General features: G+C 38.9%; 1 protein-coding gene across 1 annotated transcript in view; it reads left to right on the top strand.

Moving 5' to 3' along the window:
• The first annotated feature begins 3,077 nt into the window (after positions 1–3,077).
• Positions 3,078–17,144, top strand: part of LOC103135936 (netrin receptor UNC5D-like) — a 43,073-nt gene continuing 29,006 nt past the window's right edge. Inside the window, exons 1-3 of the mRNA XM_016669835.1 lie at positions 3,078–3,622; positions 8,549–8,767; positions 10,638–10,722. Coding sequence (XP_016525321.1) covers positions 3,487–3,622; positions 8,549–8,767; positions 10,638–10,722 — 440 coding nt within the window. The 5' untranslated portion in view covers positions 3,078–3,486. The remainder of the gene's footprint in view (positions 3,623–8,548; positions 8,768–10,637; positions 10,723–17,144) is intronic.

Here is a 17,144-nt window from a genome sequence, read left to right as displayed (position 1 = left end):
TTTCCTAAATAAGACCTTTGCAGAAATATTCAGCGTACTGACGAGACAAAAGTGTTGGTAACAGGATGCATATGTTTCAAAAACTAACAGAGTTCCAGATAAAAAACATCATGGGTACTATGCTGGTCAACTGGTTCTGGTCTAGTTAACCACAACCTGGACAACTTGCAGTAATTGATGAAACCATAAATTTATTTCTTATCAAAAAATCCTGTAGTTGAACTTCTGGATGTCATTTTTTTAAGCTCAAACCTTCCTAGGTAATGCAGCAGGATGAAGATCAGAAGCATATTAAATGGGAAAAAAAACTGTCTAGAGGGGCCTAGTCAAAGTACACTCTAAGATTTTATGATAAAGGCTGAGGCATGACTTTGAACAGTCGTCTGTATGGCTGATTCTACCTAACTCCTCCATAGATATGTACAAAACTCATTGCCAATTATCACAAATGGTTGATGTCACCATTTGCCACCAAGGGTGACACACTAGTTGTCATATTTAGGTGTGATTACTTTTTGCATACGGCCAGGTTGGTTTGGGTCACTTCATTTGAAAAAATGCTCTATTTGCACTGATCATCATGAAATAATTAATGACAATACAAATAATTTCCACAGCTCTGTGCTCCAGCATGTAAGGTTTAACTTTCCTATGAGACTTGAAACCAAATGCAGTTGGTTTCCTACTTTTCAGAAATCAGGAGAGTAAAAAAGGAATATAGGTGGGAAAAAAAGCTGTAAATTGTTGGTATCGTCAAAATTATATGTTTTGTGACTTCGCCATATGATGCATAAAAATAAAATCCATGCAGCCATCTAGCATGCTAGCTGGTTTTATGGTTTGAATGAGCCACAAGCAAAAAAAAAAAAACCTCCAATCAAATCTGTTTTGTTCCTTATAAATACAGTGAGAGCATATTGCATTCTGAATGTCACTCTTTGGCTGCATAGACATTATAAAAAATGTCATTTCCCTTCAAATACCAGAAGAACACAAAAGTTGAGAGAGAAAAGACAGAAAAATGTCACTCTTGCAGATTGGCTTTGTAAGAAACAAACACAAAACACAAACCATCACTAGCTCTTTACTTTCCCAAAGATTAACAGTGGAGCAGAGATTATTTTAGCAAAGGATGAAGCATGTTGTCCTTTTCTTGTTGGTATTTATTTTAATTTGAAAACCATAAAAAGTGCTGAAATATTGATGCTAATGTTTCTGAATGAAAGCAACATCCACACAGTCCGTACAGTGTATGCATTCATGTAATGTCATGAATTATGCATTCATTTCTTTGTGTTATGACATAACTAATGGGCATCAATTATTAAAATGCTTTAGGAGCCGGGATGAGACTGACGGTTTTTAATTTTTTAGTTTGTTTACTGCAAGGTTATTGGAGATTCTTAATGTCTGAGTCGGACTTAAAGTGACTGATATAATGTGGCTTAATCCATAAAACATGCAGGGCATTTTGAATCTTATTGGAAACAACGCCGCGGCCAGACTCATAAAACTTTGTTGAAAACAAATGGTAAAACATATAAAGAATCTGTGTAATTTCACTCTTATCTATTATTACTTAGATATTTGTCCTCCTACCGCGGAGTGCATTAATCAACATGGTAGATAAAAGGCTTATGTTTAGAGTATGGAGCTTTTTTTGAACTTATCGTCCTGCGTTCAACAATCCCTGAATCAATTATTCATTGTAGCGGGATTAGAAATTCAATTTATTAGTGTTTCCAATTTCTTTTTTTCTTTTTTTTGTTATTTTTGTGAAGTTCAGGGAGGAAACGTTCATGCAGCAAATGCAAGAAAACATTAGAGTGTTCTAGCTTTGTCTGTGTATTTTTTTTTCCCAGACAGGCATTATAGTTGGCCGCAGCAGGAGCCCTCAGCCAGGCATAACAAAGTTCATTTTAATAACACCACAGGTGGCAGGGAAGGCTTTAATCTTGGTCTCTGCTCCTTGTGTTTGAACCCTCATAATATTCTGCATGTGCTCCCCTCCTGATATGCCACTCAGTTATATGCTGCTACAAGTAAAATCACAGCAATCAGTTAGTTTCTTTTTTTTTTTCTTTTTTTCTTTCCAGAGTCGGTCGAACATCTTACACCGACATAAACTTTGCTGAGCTAGTGTCTGAAATTTTATTTCTTTCTTCAGTCCCGTTTCTTCTGTTGTCATTTTATATGAAATAAAATATTATTTTATCAAATCTGTCAAATAAAAAAGAATCCAATTTCTTTTTCGCAGACAATCCCGTCTTCTATGCACTATTTGAACAGACTTTTCTGTGAAAGTATTAAGTCACAACATTGTTTGTGAAGGTGTTCATACCCACTAAACATTTCACTTTACAGCTAAAAACATTTAGTCTAATTTTATATGTTATGCTCACTTAATGCCCTTTCTCTGAAATGATATTTTCTTCCACAGAATCTCATTTACACTCTCAACACTTTGACATGATTCTGCCACCATAGAAGATCACAGGTTAGATGCTGCAACAGCATCTCTTAAGCTAATTGCCTTAACTTGTGCAAGTTAAGACTTGTGGTATTCATGGGAGTTAAGGACCACAGTCGTCTGTGATGAGCTAAAGACTGTAAATACTTGAGACTCTCTCTAAAAATGGTTTTGGGGATGCAGCCGATCAACGCCGATCAACGCTTGGACTGACTGCTTTGCCAATGCTAGCCAGTAGCTTTGTCAAGTAGCATTGCGCCTCCCACGTTGCATTTTTTCCACTGAAAATTTGACATGCTCTATCAGAAACATCTGTGACTAGACGAAACGTCCAAGAAAGTTTGGAGCTACGTTCTACCGGTCCATTGTACGATTCATTGACCATCCATGTGTATCACTTATGGTTTTATTGTCACTGATGAAAGCATTTAAACAGCTCTCTGTGATGGTCACAGGGTTTCTCTGCCGCTGTGCCAGAGTTCCTCTGTTTGGAAATTATGAATCCCGCTGAACAACAGACATTTCAAATATAAATGCCCTCCTCATCTTTATTTGAAGCGGATATAAAGACAACATGCACTTCCCTTTCATTTCACAAACATGTGTTTCCTTGTGTTGTTGATATTGGCTGGAGGAAGTCGGTGCATCTTTCAGTGGAGGTGTCCTCTCCTTTATGCCCTGACATTATTACCATTTAAATGCAAATATATAAGTTTTTGTAGCTGTTTTGAAAGTTGATTATCAGATAACACCGCCTACTGCTCGTGTTTGTCGTTGCTAAGCAGGACATTATTTCTGTAAATGCATGACATTCTTGATTCCAGAGTGAAGAAATGATGGTCATTTCCACACAATGAGAAAAAAAACATTTTATTGATATGCACTCTGGTTATATAAGTTGGTAATAACAACCCTCTTGTCTAAAGAGTCAATGTGTTGAAATGTCTTTAAAAGAAATCTAGCTGCTGTCCATAATTCACTCTTTCTTTGTGTGTGTTTCAGCAAACCCCCTGCTCATGAACTCATCCATGCAGCCGGATCTCACAGTGTCCCGTACATATACCAGCCCCATATGTTTCCAGGACTCCATTGACAAGGAGTTAATGGCCGAGCACTCACTCCTCGACCCGCTGCCTGATCTGAAGGCGAAAGGTTAGAAAACTCGACCACTAGTAGGAGATTTATTCTCCTTTCTTTGAATACATTTTATTTTGTCTCTAAAGAAACTTTTCATCCAAAACAACCTGATTCTCCAGTCCGTGTTCTCTGATGTGTTAGTGCTAACATCAGTCTCTCCAGGAAGTTGCGACGTTGCAATCACCACTATTAATGCAAATTCAGTCATCATTCAGACTTGCAATCATTGCACCTTTTCCTTAATTCTGACCAGTCCCCTTAACGTTTTCTGTATTTCGCTCTTTTCTGATCAGTCACTGCAACTTGAGTGAATTTTAACCAATCCCATTAGCCCTCTTCTCAACTCAACTTCCTGTTTCACGATGTGTCTTGAAAGCCAAACAGATGCTAAACAGTAACATTTGCCTTTTTAATTTTTAATTTTTTTTTTTTTTTGCAGTAACCATTTTGAATCTTTCCGTCTTGTCAACTTGATCAATATGTATTTTTTCTTTTTGCACTTTGACAACTCTTTGTGACATCATTTTATTTGTATTAAGAGCTAATTCAAGAACGTACATGGAAATGTTATTTTCACTTTAAATATCAACTATGTTGAAATTGTCAAAGGTCTTTCTTGCAGAGGTTATGTGCAGCAATGTAAACTTTTTTGTTAACTACCAGGTTATGGCAAAAATAAAGCTTAAAAAACTTGCTACTTTTTGAAAAAGTAAGTAATTTTAGGCCGCAACAATCGCAAAAAAAAAAAAAAAAATCGCATCATCCTAGAAACACTTTAATATGCTTTTAATGTATTTTACACTTGCATATAAAAAGCTTTATTTGTTGACACGTGTTCAACAAAAAATGTGAAATTACATGTTTTTGTTTGCTTTTAATGACTCGTTTATACGAGGCGTACTACGAGATTCATGGTCATACTTTATATTCTCCCTGCAGGGGATTTTCTGACGTTACTAAATTTCCCTTTTTTGCAAAATTCTGAAAAGAAACATTAAGATGAGTTGAGATTGAATAGGGAAATTATTGAAATCTTTGAAAGATGACGGCGTGCTCCTCTCAGGTAATCCCCGACTCTAAACACGAAGCAGTCTGAGCACAGACTGTTCTCATTTGCGGTTCCCTGTTGGTGGAACGAGCTGCCAAATTCTGTCAGTCTCTCTCTCTCTCTCCACCTTCAAGAAACATTTGCAGATGGATTCTTAATAAAACACTCACACCTCCTTTTCTTACACCTTTAACAGTAACACTTCTACCTCACAGTCTTTTTTTTTTTCTTCCATCTTTTAAATAGTTGAGCTTAACTGAACATAAAGGAGGTATGTTGCACCCTTTTTAACAAGTTCAAGCTAATTTCTTGAAGTTCTAAATATCTAAGAAAAGGAAGCACACTCTGTTTCAGCACCACAGCTTCTGTTCTTTACAAGGTTTTAAAATTGCTTAGATGTAACCTTCAGCATACCAAATCACACAGCCAATCCCACTCAATATCTTTGAAACAAAACAGTAAAAAAAAAACACTATGCTACGTGTGAAAAACTAACAACTTGTAGAAACTCCTTTAGCAGCAGTAAATTGGTGTGGCCATTTTCTGTAGGCTTTTATGTGGAATCTTTTGCAACGTTGCTTCAGTTCTTTAGGTACTGCATGCAATTCTTTCTGCAAGGCTCTTAAGTTCGGATCAAGTTGAGATCTAGTACTTTGACTGGGCCGTTGGGTCACACTGATTCCACTTTTTTCGGTCGTGTTGTGGCAGAATTGCTTCTGTGTAGGAGATTGTGTCCCTAATGATGAACCAGCTGCGTACTTTTAGAATAACTTGGTGTACAGAGGAGTTTATGACAGACTGAAGCCATGTTTAATAGTTAGTTTATGTTGAAAAATGTGATTTGCTCTTCAGCAGTACAGTGCATTACAGGTTAGATTGACATCAATTATTTGTTTGCCTACCACAGATATGAACCGCAATATTACAGATGAGCCATACTTTGTAAAGCTGTTTTGATCCATAAGCAATAAAATTTTAAAAGCCAAGTCTGTGGAGTCTGATATGAACCTGGTTGGTTTTCTAAACATTTTACAGTCTGACCTTAGGAATCTATTTTATTGATGCTTCTGTAACTGTTCCTAATGTTCCTCGCTGCAGAATGACGGGCTTTTAATTGTTTGAAAACAGCCATGTGGCACTTTATATAGGGAGATACAATTGCTTTCATTAGTCTCTGAGCTGCTTCTGTTACCAGCTAAGCTCTCTACTCTGTTTTTCATCCTACAGGCTCATAACTTGTCTGTTTAGCCGTGTTTCTCTCCTGGATGAAACCAGTAAAAGAGAAGCTGCTGCTGCTGTTAAGACGCTTTCAGAGTCACAGTCCGTTGTGACATTTCGCTCAGTAAAGCGTCCTGAAATGATATGTGTGGTGTAAACAAAATTGAATTCATCTGAATCACTTATGCCTTTGGTAAAACATATTGGCATTCTTCAGACCAAGATGCAGCCAACAGGTCTGCTTTTCCAGGGTAGACCTGACTGCTGATGTGTTAATCATGTGCTTTCAGCAGCAGCATGTTCCTGCTACTCTGCCTCTTACCTCCTATGAAAGCAGCAAAGCTGGACTTAAATTCTGACAGTTTCTTTCTTCTGGCCTAATATTATTTTCTGCAGACCTGAGGTCAGTTTAAATAATGTTAGGACCTAATAATAACCAGACCGCTTTTATGACGCCCTGAGATTTAAAAGCGCATAATTCTTCAATGGTTGGCTTCCTATTTCCCGTGGCTGTTCCTTTGTCAGAACACAACATAACGCAGAGCCACTGTACTGCTCTCTTTCTACCTGATCTCTTCTATTGAGACAATTTTTGAGGGCAGATTGAGCAGCGTGACTCCACTCTGTCTTTGTCTTATGTGGGATGTTACCCTTTTGACGTCGGTGTAAACAAGTAGACATAAATTGCACTCCGCAACAGCCGAGGCACATAATGACCGAACAAGAAAACATGCGGCACCTGGCCCGGGAGCTCACACATCAAAACCGCTGCCCAGAAAACTGGTATTAAAATACGTGACCTGCAATTTATTTCTCAAATACTTGCAATTTCATGACCCGCAGCAGCTCAGCCACAAGCATTTGGAAGTATCGGCTGGGCCAGGTTGAGAAACCTCGACTCTGCAGATAGAAATGCTTGACTGGTCACAAGTTGGGTACCACAAAAAATAAAATAAAAATAACCCCAGTCACATATCAGTTTCATAAACCTTGGGTTTCACTGTCAGGCAATTTCTCTGTCTATAAAGACTTCTGACACAAGGGCTGACATTAGGGTCTTTTGTTTATATGGATCATTTATCTGCTCTCAGTCGAAGGTAGTAACTAGTTACTTTTACATGAGTAACCATTTGGGGGGAAAAGTACATCTAGGAGTGTACAATCTACACCTTTTACTTAAGCAGCATTATTATGGAGGAATGCTGCTCCTACTTAAGTAATTAAAAACAAGTTTTAATTTTAGTCCTGAAAATACCAGTTTGAGCATTATGCTGGATTTTTGTACAATGGCTCCCAGGTGCAAACAGCAGAATGTGCTGCAAACAAGAAATTTTGCAATTAGAAAAAAATAGAAGCGAAAACCTAAAATCTACAAGACAAATGCAAACCAAATGCTGCAATCACAGATAAAATCACAGGAAATGGAAGCAAAAGGGTAAAATACCCACACATAGCAAAAACAGAAAGTAAGAAATGCTGCAAATAAAGCTTCACAAAAACAGAAGTACTCCATGCCACTAGGGGGAGTCTGGAGTAGATACTATTATTTATGTATTTATTTTGTTGCTCTATAGTATTATAAAAGACTATGTCATTAAAAACACAAGTATAACACCTTTTCATCCTTTCTCCAACTTTCTCCTGGACATTGAGGAAATCAATCCTGAGGGCATAGTGATCGACTCCCCCTGCTGGTCTGGAGCTCTTCCATTCAGTGGACCGAGTTTTAAATATATTTAAGTATATTTGGATTAGATGCTTAAAAAAATAATTTGAGCTTCCAAATAAAGATCCATTGACATTAATAAATAAACAGAATTGATATTGACCTCGTCGGTAACTTCAACGATGTCAAAAGGAAAGTACAAAACAAGACTAAGAACAAAACAGATGTGGATGTTTGATGAGTTGGCAAAGTTTTTCCGTCTTGCAAAGTTGCTCGGAGCAACATCAGAAAACCACAACATGGCCGATCTTGAAAATCTGCCCCGTTTTTCTATGGATTTGTGCCACCAGCAACAACAGCGGCTGAGAAACCGAAGCAGCTGTCACACTCTTTTAAATCTCCAACCTTATGTTGACACGAATAACATAGATGTGTTGCGTGTCTGTAAATGTTAAGAAATGAATTTTACTTTGCGAAACATCAAGGCCTGTCACATCCGTGGAGTGTGTGTGTGTGTGACATGCTTTTTACTTAGAGCCTGGTTAGTTTGGAAAGCTTTTCTTACCCAACGAATGCAATACAAATTTAAAAAGTGCATTTGTTTGACGATCTGAAACGTATTAGTGTGACACAAGAGAGAAAAACAGCCACTGCTAAATGCTGAAACTTAGACGTGAAGGATGTAAAAATCACCTTTTACATAGAATCTGCAGTGTAAAGACTCTACTTTGCTGGTTCTCTGGATGCAAAGTGTTGCTCTTCCCTCAGGCTCGTTGTTTCAGCTGGAGGCAAAATCCTTGGCAGAGGCAGGCTGGCTGCTCTTTCAGGATTAGCTTTAGTGAGCAGTCAGAGGGCGAATCACTTTACTACGAGCGTGTCATAAATGTAAACAAAGCTGCTTACTGAGCGCCGCTCGCCTTTTGTTCGGGTTGAACAGCTGTACTGACGAGACGTCAGAGTTCATAAGTTTACAGAAAGCAAAATTTCAAAGCGTTCATTGTTTCCGCAGGGGCGACAGAAAGGGCAGAGTACCACGTCATGTCCCACCCTCAGACATTTCCACGGGGTTTGGCTCCAGACTACAGAGGGGTTGCAGTAGGGACAACGCTGGGCAGGAGAGGCAAAAACCTTTTCACTCCGCGGGTCTTTCAGACGCTCAGCAGGCCTCTGCACAAAGCAACGGCGGTGTTTGGCCATGCTGGAGGCAGGCTGGTGGTGCCCAACACAGGTGAGCCAACTGTGAGGCAATTTGATCTGATGCGACCCTCCTGGGAGCGTGAACTCGGGTTTCTGTAGGTGAAGGTGAATGTGGCAGAAGATTAAACTTTTGGTTTTGGTCATCTACAAAACCACCGTCATTTTTCAATTTGCAAATTGAGGTTGGTTTTTATGTTGTAATCTAACACAAAACAGTGGATGACAGTAAAATGGAAGGAAAAGTATGTGTGGTTTTGTTTTTTGTTTTTCATGCATTAATTATGATCCTTTGTCAGGATTTTTTTCCAATTTTTTTTATTTTATTAAGGCATAAAAAGAAGGAAGGAAAAAAAATGTAATTTTTTATTTATTTTATTTTTTGTTTTTAATTTTTTTAGGTGATCAATTGTAATTTTCTCCAAATACAAAGTTATTTGAAAAATACATCAGTAGTATTGTTCTTTAGGGGTTTTGTGATCAATATATATATATATTTTTTTTTTTTACCTGTAAGGGTCGTCTGCAGTAGAAGGAGGGACCGGGTCGGTCGGCATGCTTTTGTGTCTGTCGGCCATATTGGATTTAACAAAAATAATTTCTTGCATTTGCAGCTGACGGCCAGTAGATGATGGTGTATTTTATGATGCATTAGTGTCCACTTCAGTGGTCTGTGTGCATTTATAACATAAAAATCCACAAGAAGCACAAGAAAATGACCACTATGCATGAAAGGGTTAATGTGAAAATCTAAAAAGTGTGATATTTTTAGTCAGCTCATATGAATCAATAGATGTTAAGTGGACCAATTTGCTGTCTAAAAACACAAGATGTGGAATTTTGATTGGAAAGCTGGAATAACTTTCTATAGGCATTTCCTGAAATTCTCCTAAAAATGTAAGTCTGTGCTATGAATTGTTCATTCTGATGCATCAATATGCTACGGCTGAATGTATAGCATTCGTTTCCTGTTTAAAAACGACCATCCACCCCATTCTCAAGTCTTTCGTAGCTTCTAAAAGGGTTTCCTCCAGTACTTACTCTGTATTTAGCTCCATCCAAATGAACGCTGACCAGCTTACATGTCCCAGCTGATAAAAAGCATCAGCTCAACAGGTATGGCGTATACTGGCCCATTCAATAAATTAGAATATAATTTAAAAGTCCTTTTATCACAAGAAACATGCCATTTAAAAGTAAGATATTATACCAAATCAATTAAAAAAACACTATGTTTAAAAAACAAAAAAATGTGGGTCTAACAAAAAAGCATGTTTACTTCCTACTTAAAGGTTTTTACTTTTAAAATGTACTTTTAATCTGACAAATGAGACTTATTGGGACAAATATTCTAATTTATTGAATATGACCACTTTTCCTTCCACTCTTTTGTTTTCTTCCATAAAATCAAATAAAATACATTAAGGTACTTTTTTCTAACTGCAGCAGCCTTGTGCTGTATATAGAACATCTTTAGCTAAATATATATGAATTACTGCCCCTAATTCAGTACTTGAAAACATATAATTAACACTACGAAGAAACGTGTGAACTTCTACGTAGTTGTGGCAAACATTAATCATTCTGTTCCTCCAGGAGCTTCATCCGCTCCCCAGACTGGTAGCAATTGGTTTACGATACCAAACAACGCTGCCGACGCTTTTGCGAGGACGCGTTTAAGAAAGATGCGGCGTGTAAGTGTGTCTGCTTGCGACAGAGGCAGTCTTGGCAGCGTTGGGTTTCACAAGGCCTCTGAGACTCTCTCCTGTCACCTCGTTCTGGGGCCGTCACCCCGCTGGCTGTCACCCTCGGTAAAGAGGCCTGACAGCTGAGCAGGTGTGTGCCACGTGTGTGCGCGGCCGGCTGCCTGCTGATCAGCTCTCGCGTGCCTTTTTTCTCTGCAGGTATCAGTCTGCTGGTGCCTCACGGGGGGATCGCGGAAGACACTACCTGGGAAATGTACATGAGCATCAACCAGGAGGACAGCAGGTGAGGGACTCTCACAGAGGCGGCGCCGTCTGCCTCTCAGGCTGCTTCCTTTTAATCTCTCAGCCCTTCCCCGTGCATATCTCATCCATCTTGCCGTGACGCCGTCTCCTTGTCTCGTTGCCAAACAAGAGCCTGGAACATACAAAGGCAACGACACACTCGCTCTCTTAAGAAGCACACAAAGTGACACGCAATGTACATATTCTGGCTTACAGATGCACATGTCCCCTCTCAGCTTGCCGTCTTTTGTCATCTTGCCGACTCCACAGGGGGAGGATGTGATGTGTCATAAATACATTGGAAGCCGTAGACGTATTGCATTACTGCCCTAAGCAACTCTCTCAGCGGAGGAAAACACACTTCATGACTACGGTAGTCTGTTTTCTATTTGCAGACATAGCTGTGACAGTATCTCTTTCCATCTCGACTGGTAAGAGATGCGTGTGCTGCGAACTCTGCAGTGTGAAGGCAATAACTGGTGTTTGGTCAGATGGATAGAGATTGGGTATGATGTGCTGCAGAATGCAGATGCAGCAGGAGAATGTAAGATTTTCACCAAGATGCGAGTCATGGAGAAAACGTCACGATAAGTAAGACCTGGTGGAGAAAGATCACAAACACAGACGTCCACCATGTTAGGTACACCTGTTTAATTACCTGTTAACACAAATAAAAGATCAAGGAGGGAGTAGCTACCCAATATGTTAATGTATCGAGGTGTGGTGAAGACAACTTGCTAGAGTTTAAACAATGCATGTTATTTACAGTGGACCCCCTGATATTAGCTAACAGGTAAAAGCTAAGATCTACAAATACTTGATACCCCCTTTAATAGACCTAAAACTGCTTTTAGTAACAAACCAAATATACCTTATATGTATTAATATTTACAGTACATTAATACTGTCTCTATTTATAGAGACGGTATTAATAAGCTAAAATCCACTATCTTCCTTATTTCTGCTTTTGGGGGGTACAGTCTATCAGTGCCCATAACTAAATAAATGCAGCTCCTGGATTGGCTGCCAGCCAGTAGCATCTCCAGTAGCATTGTGGTTAGGTGTTTCAGCATCCCAAATTTCATTTTCTTTCAAAACTTTTAAGAGAAATCCAGAAATACTGAACCCCAAATAGGCGTGGATCAACTGTAAGAGATTACAAATGTGGTATGGCCGTGTCCTAAGATGTGCAGAGTACGGTCTTAAAATATTCAGTGAGTGTCAGTTGTGTGGTCAGAGAGAAGTAGGAAACTAGATTTCAGCTGATAGAAAGTCAACAGTAGTTCAAGTAACCACTTGTCACGCAGAATACCGTCTCTGAACGCACAACTTCTCAAACATTCAAGGACTCTGACTGAAGAAGAGGAAGAGCTACAATCTACACCTAGTCGACAAATTTGGACAATGTCAGATTGGATTAACATCTTAAGAGTCTTGATTTCAGCTGAGATATTTAGACGTACAATCAGAATTTGGTGTAAACGACCATGAGGCACCACTTGGTGTTTATTAGTCCCCAAAAACATCCATAGAAACAGAGCAAACAGCCAAGTTTGCTCAAAAAGCTCTATGGATATGAACATTTTTGCAAGGCGCTGCGTCTGACACGTCTGATTGCTTGGCAACAGACCCTCAGAAGACATCTTACAAGCAGAAGTCAGCCTTATGACATGTTTCTGATTTAAAGCAGCCACTATCAAGATGTCAGCATGTCTGCGCGAACCGTTTCTCACAAGATGTTATCACACGGACATGAGTAGCTGCTTGTGCTTCTGAATGTGATTTGATTTCCAAAGCGAACCCAAATAGCAGTGGGCAGAGAAGTGACATTTGGCTCCATCTGAAATTCAGCCGTCATCTCGCTGCATTTCCACACACCCATTAGATGCCTGGGGTCACAGGGGAAAGGAAACGCATCCAAGGTCGAATAGATGCCGTGGCTCGGAGCACAGTTAGCAGGCTCGTTGCACACTTCTGTGCCTTAAGTCGCTCCCGTTCAGCCAAACTGTTGCCCTCCAAGCTGCTGCTTTGCTCTGATAAGCCTGATGCTGTTTACTTCTCTGGCTGTCATTTAAGTAGCTGCAGGATCCGTGCACCGCTGAGCTGTCAGTCACAGCCTATCTTCTGACAGCCGCACAGTCCAGGGGAGAAATTGGATCCTTTCTTCCCATTCAAACCTCGGTCATCTACATAAGACGTTGTTTTTCTTCTCAAAGAATAGGAATCGATCAGCTCCGGCTCAGTTTCAGGTGCTCAAAGGATCTTCCCCATGTCCTCCAGGCATCAAGAAGCTTTTTTTTTTTTTCCTTCTGCGTGTGAACTTTCTGAGCTCAGCAGGGGACACAAGGTTGCTGAAGGACGAAATCATGGCGTGTGGCAAAACGCGCCTAATATGATACGGCTCACAAAAGTGGATAAGTCGAGGGGGGCCTTTCTTGGTTGTGCACATAGAGAAAGTCTGTAGTGTCGAAACTTGGAATAAACCTGTCTCCGATTGGTTCCATTGGCTGGAGGTTGTTTTTAGCGAGTTTTACAAAGTTTCATTGCTAAAACTTTCCTTTTTACAACCGAACCCTAAAGTATACCTTCAGATTTTCTCTTTGGCTTCCCAGTGCAACATAATGGCCACCTCCAACACACATAAAGAGAAGAACTAAAGAGAGTTGTATTTTTTTTTTTCGAATCACATGAATGAAAGAGTCGTGAATATTTAATAAGTCCCTAAGCACTGCATTTGTTTCCTCTATACTCACAGAGAAATATCTATCTGATTAGCGTCTCGTGCCTCCCCCTCCCTCCACCCCCCATGTTCTTCAGTTTATCAGCAAATTTGTCTCTTTGGGACTGTGGAGCTTTTGGCTGAAAATCTCCCTTCTGCTAATGAGGGCAGCTCCAATTGGGCAGCGGCAGCGAGTGATCGAAACACAGCAAAGCTGTAAAAATAATCAATTAAAAGTGATTAAAAAACTTAGCAGAGCTGAGATTAGGCACAGGGGCATGATGGTGATTCTCTCCGGGGTTGTCACTACATCTTTTACTGCGTGCATTATCATAAGAGCCTTTGCTCATTTAAAAATATTGATTTCTCCAGATTGAATTCCCTTTTTTCACCTTGAGATGTTCCCAGACTGAGAGACCAGGCCACACGTTCTGAAAATGCCGAGTGCTTTACGAAGAGTTTCAAAGTGAGAAGCATTTATCGAAAATCTCCTCATCATGGTATAAAAATAGTTAAAGCAGAAGTTAAATCTTATCCCTGCTGTTAACCAGATTAGATTAAATGATTTATCTTAATCTGGCCACTACAGTACTTTACCTTTAAGTGAAAAGTATCGATTAAATTATGCCTTTCGTCATTACAGCTATAGTTTTTAATGTCATTTTCTGGGATTTTGAGTAAACGACCAGCTAACCAAAAACTAGTACATAATTGTGGATGAAAGGAAAAGACTTTGACATTCTTACAAAGGAATATTCTTTGAACTAAACTATCCCATTGTAGCTTGGGTAATGGAAATGCAGAAAAGCCACAGTCAACTGTCTCTATTGGTTTTCATGACCAACTCACAAAATAGGAGACTTTTGTTTGAAATAGTTGCATTAAAGAGGCAGAACAGAATCACAATCAGCCCCGACTGCATTGCCAGCCCACAGACTCACTGTGCCTGGCTGTTCATTTGACTTATTTAGTTATTTTACTTCAGAGTGGTCAACTTTCTATTATTAATATCTCAATTTGATATACAGAAAGGGCTCCCTTCTACATCTGTGCCCTCCGTCCTCCACGTATTTTCAGCTGTACATTTACTTCAGGTTAAAAAAGGTACAAGAGCAGTTTTACTGCACTGTACTTTTTTTTACTTTTGCTAATAGTAATGAACTGTTGCTACTCTTGCTTGAGTAAATTGATTGGGCATTTAAAGAAATAGACTTCAGAGATTGGAAACATTAGATTATTAGATTTCTGCAACATTTCCTTATGTTTATGCAAATCTCAGCATAATTACTCAGCATTTTCTATAAGTCACTGTTTACATCATAAGTGTAGCTGGTATGAAAACTTTTTGTGAGACATTGTATTTGTATTTCATATTAAGGCACTATTAAAAGAGAAAATATTGATGTGAAATAATTAGTGTTAATATGAAACGTTCCAAAGCTTTTCATGGTTCGAATGGAAGCTGCACTCAATCTGTACCGTTTTTTTTTTATTAACTTGTTGTTTCCTGCATAAAACACACAGCGGTATCATACAGCAGACTTGTGTTCGGTATTAACATTTGACAAGTTAGTAATAAAATAAAGTGCTGTCAGCAGTTTTCACGGGGACTATTTGTTTGATAGAAAGGGCTGTCACACCACAGCTGTTCACATCCTGTTCTGTGGATTAAATCCAGACTCACAGAGACAAGAGAAGGATTTTTTTTTCCTTCCTTCCTTTTCCTTTTTTCCCCATTTGCCTCCATTGACAACTTGCCTGGTCCAATACAGACTGTGAGAAGTGTTCGCTTTAATTAAGGTCCCAATTCATAAGCCCATAAGCGTTGTAGCTTTATTTCAGAACATGATAGATAGCGTGTAAGGCATTGTCAGCAACACGTCTGACAAACTGCATCCTGCGAGGTTTTGTTTTATGCAGAAACGCAGCATGATGTTCATCTGCACACATGAGACCGTACTTAATCAGCAACTGAAATTGTAACCAACAATGACTGCAGTGATAGCTCTTTGTTCCCATAACCACAATCAGGGATGTTAAAGAATCATCTTTAATCTTTGTTCACAGACAGTCTGGCTAATTACCATAGTCTCAGCAGCAGGTAACCTTGGTTTCCTCTGAGCTGGAGGCTGATTAGCACAGAAGTGCAGCTGTACGGACAAGGTGCCGCCTGACTGAAAGTGTGAAATTACATTTGGACTGCAATTCTTTTCATTTTCTACTGTTGATTGGTAACAGCATAATGAAAAACAAAGCTTCTCACAGCGCTCTGAGTCAGAAGAATAACGGTGGTTAAAAAGTCCGAACGCAAACATGTTATCTGGTCTACGGGTGACGTATGCAGGGCTGGAAAACTGCACAGCTGCCAGCAGAACTGAATCATTTTTATTCAGATATTCAGAAATATAATAAATTAGTGTTGAGACTTACTCACAAAAATCCTCCATCTGTTAAAAGTTGAATAGTTTTCATAACTCCTTCAGTTAGCATGTTTTAAAGAAGAGCACCCAGACATGGTGAAAGTTGCTGAAGGTGAATGCAAATGAGAGATTTAGTGTTGTATTAAGGCACTTGAATTTGAAAATGACAACAAGCATTGTCCAGACGAGGGAATATGCATTGCTTCTTTTGTAACTTTCATTTGATTTTCAGTCACTGCTGATATACAGCTCTGGAAAAAATGAAGTCACTGAACACTGAACCCCACTGAAAAGCTCCTGGTTATTCCTTCAAATATTGATTTCTGAATTCTTCCTGAGTTAAAACATTAGTATTGTTGTTTATAAATGAATATGAACTTGTTTGCTTTGCGTTATTTGAGGTTTGAAAGCACTGCATCTTTTTTGTTATTATTTTTGTTAATTTTTTTTTTTTTTTTACAGAGATGCATATCTCTAAACAACATACTAATTTTTCCATGCATGTTTAAGGTTTTTTTCTTGTTTCCTATGTTTTGTCTTCTTGTGTTGGGTATGTAAACAACCATTTTAAGTGAATGTAAAGATAAAAATATGGAGTTTTTTGTGAAACATCAACTGTTGTCACAACATTGAGGTATGTTGATGCGTTCATGTTTTATAGATTGTGTGTGTTGACATCAGCAGTGTACAGTTTAGTCTATGTCACTTATTTCTTTTGTCTCATTTTCTTTTCCTGTTTTTTCATATTTAATTGTAACGTGGACGTCCAATCAAAGTTAAATGTTTCATACACTTTCTATTAGTGATCCCAGTCATTAATAACTGCTGGTCAAATTAATCTAAAAGGTCAGGCTGTTGTCTGCTGCAGCCACTTAAAGCATTAGGTATTCTATGATGATTTAATCTTAATAGTACAGACAGAGCTTCTGCATAATGTAGTATGAGATTAAGTAATGTTTTAAATAAGATGTCTTGGGCAAAAAAAATAACTTGGGTCACTATTTTAGGAAGGTGACTTTATGTCCAGAAACTCCTTGGCAGGCTGACTGAGCTGTAGATCAGAAATGTGTTTGGTTCAATATCGGTTGTATAAAAGGGCGAGGCAGGAGTGTTGTCGATATTACTTAAGGCTGCACGTCTTCCTACAACTTAAAATGCAAGACAAATGGAGAACGGAGTGGTAGTGGTTTCAGAATAATTACTGAACACCGATATTAGTTTAAATGTGATGGATAAAACACATAAAATCACAACCTATAAGGGTGATACTTTGCGTTCGTCCCC

This window comes from Poecilia formosa, unplaced genomic scaffold, assembly GCF_000485575.1.
Source record: "Poecilia formosa unplaced genomic scaffold, Poecilia_formosa-5.1.2 Scaffold28, whole genome shotgun sequence".
Lineage (NCBI taxonomy): Eukaryota > Metazoa > Chordata > Actinopteri > Cyprinodontiformes > Poeciliidae > Poecilia > Poecilia formosa.
This window is presented reverse-complemented; position numbering and strand designations above follow the sequence as displayed.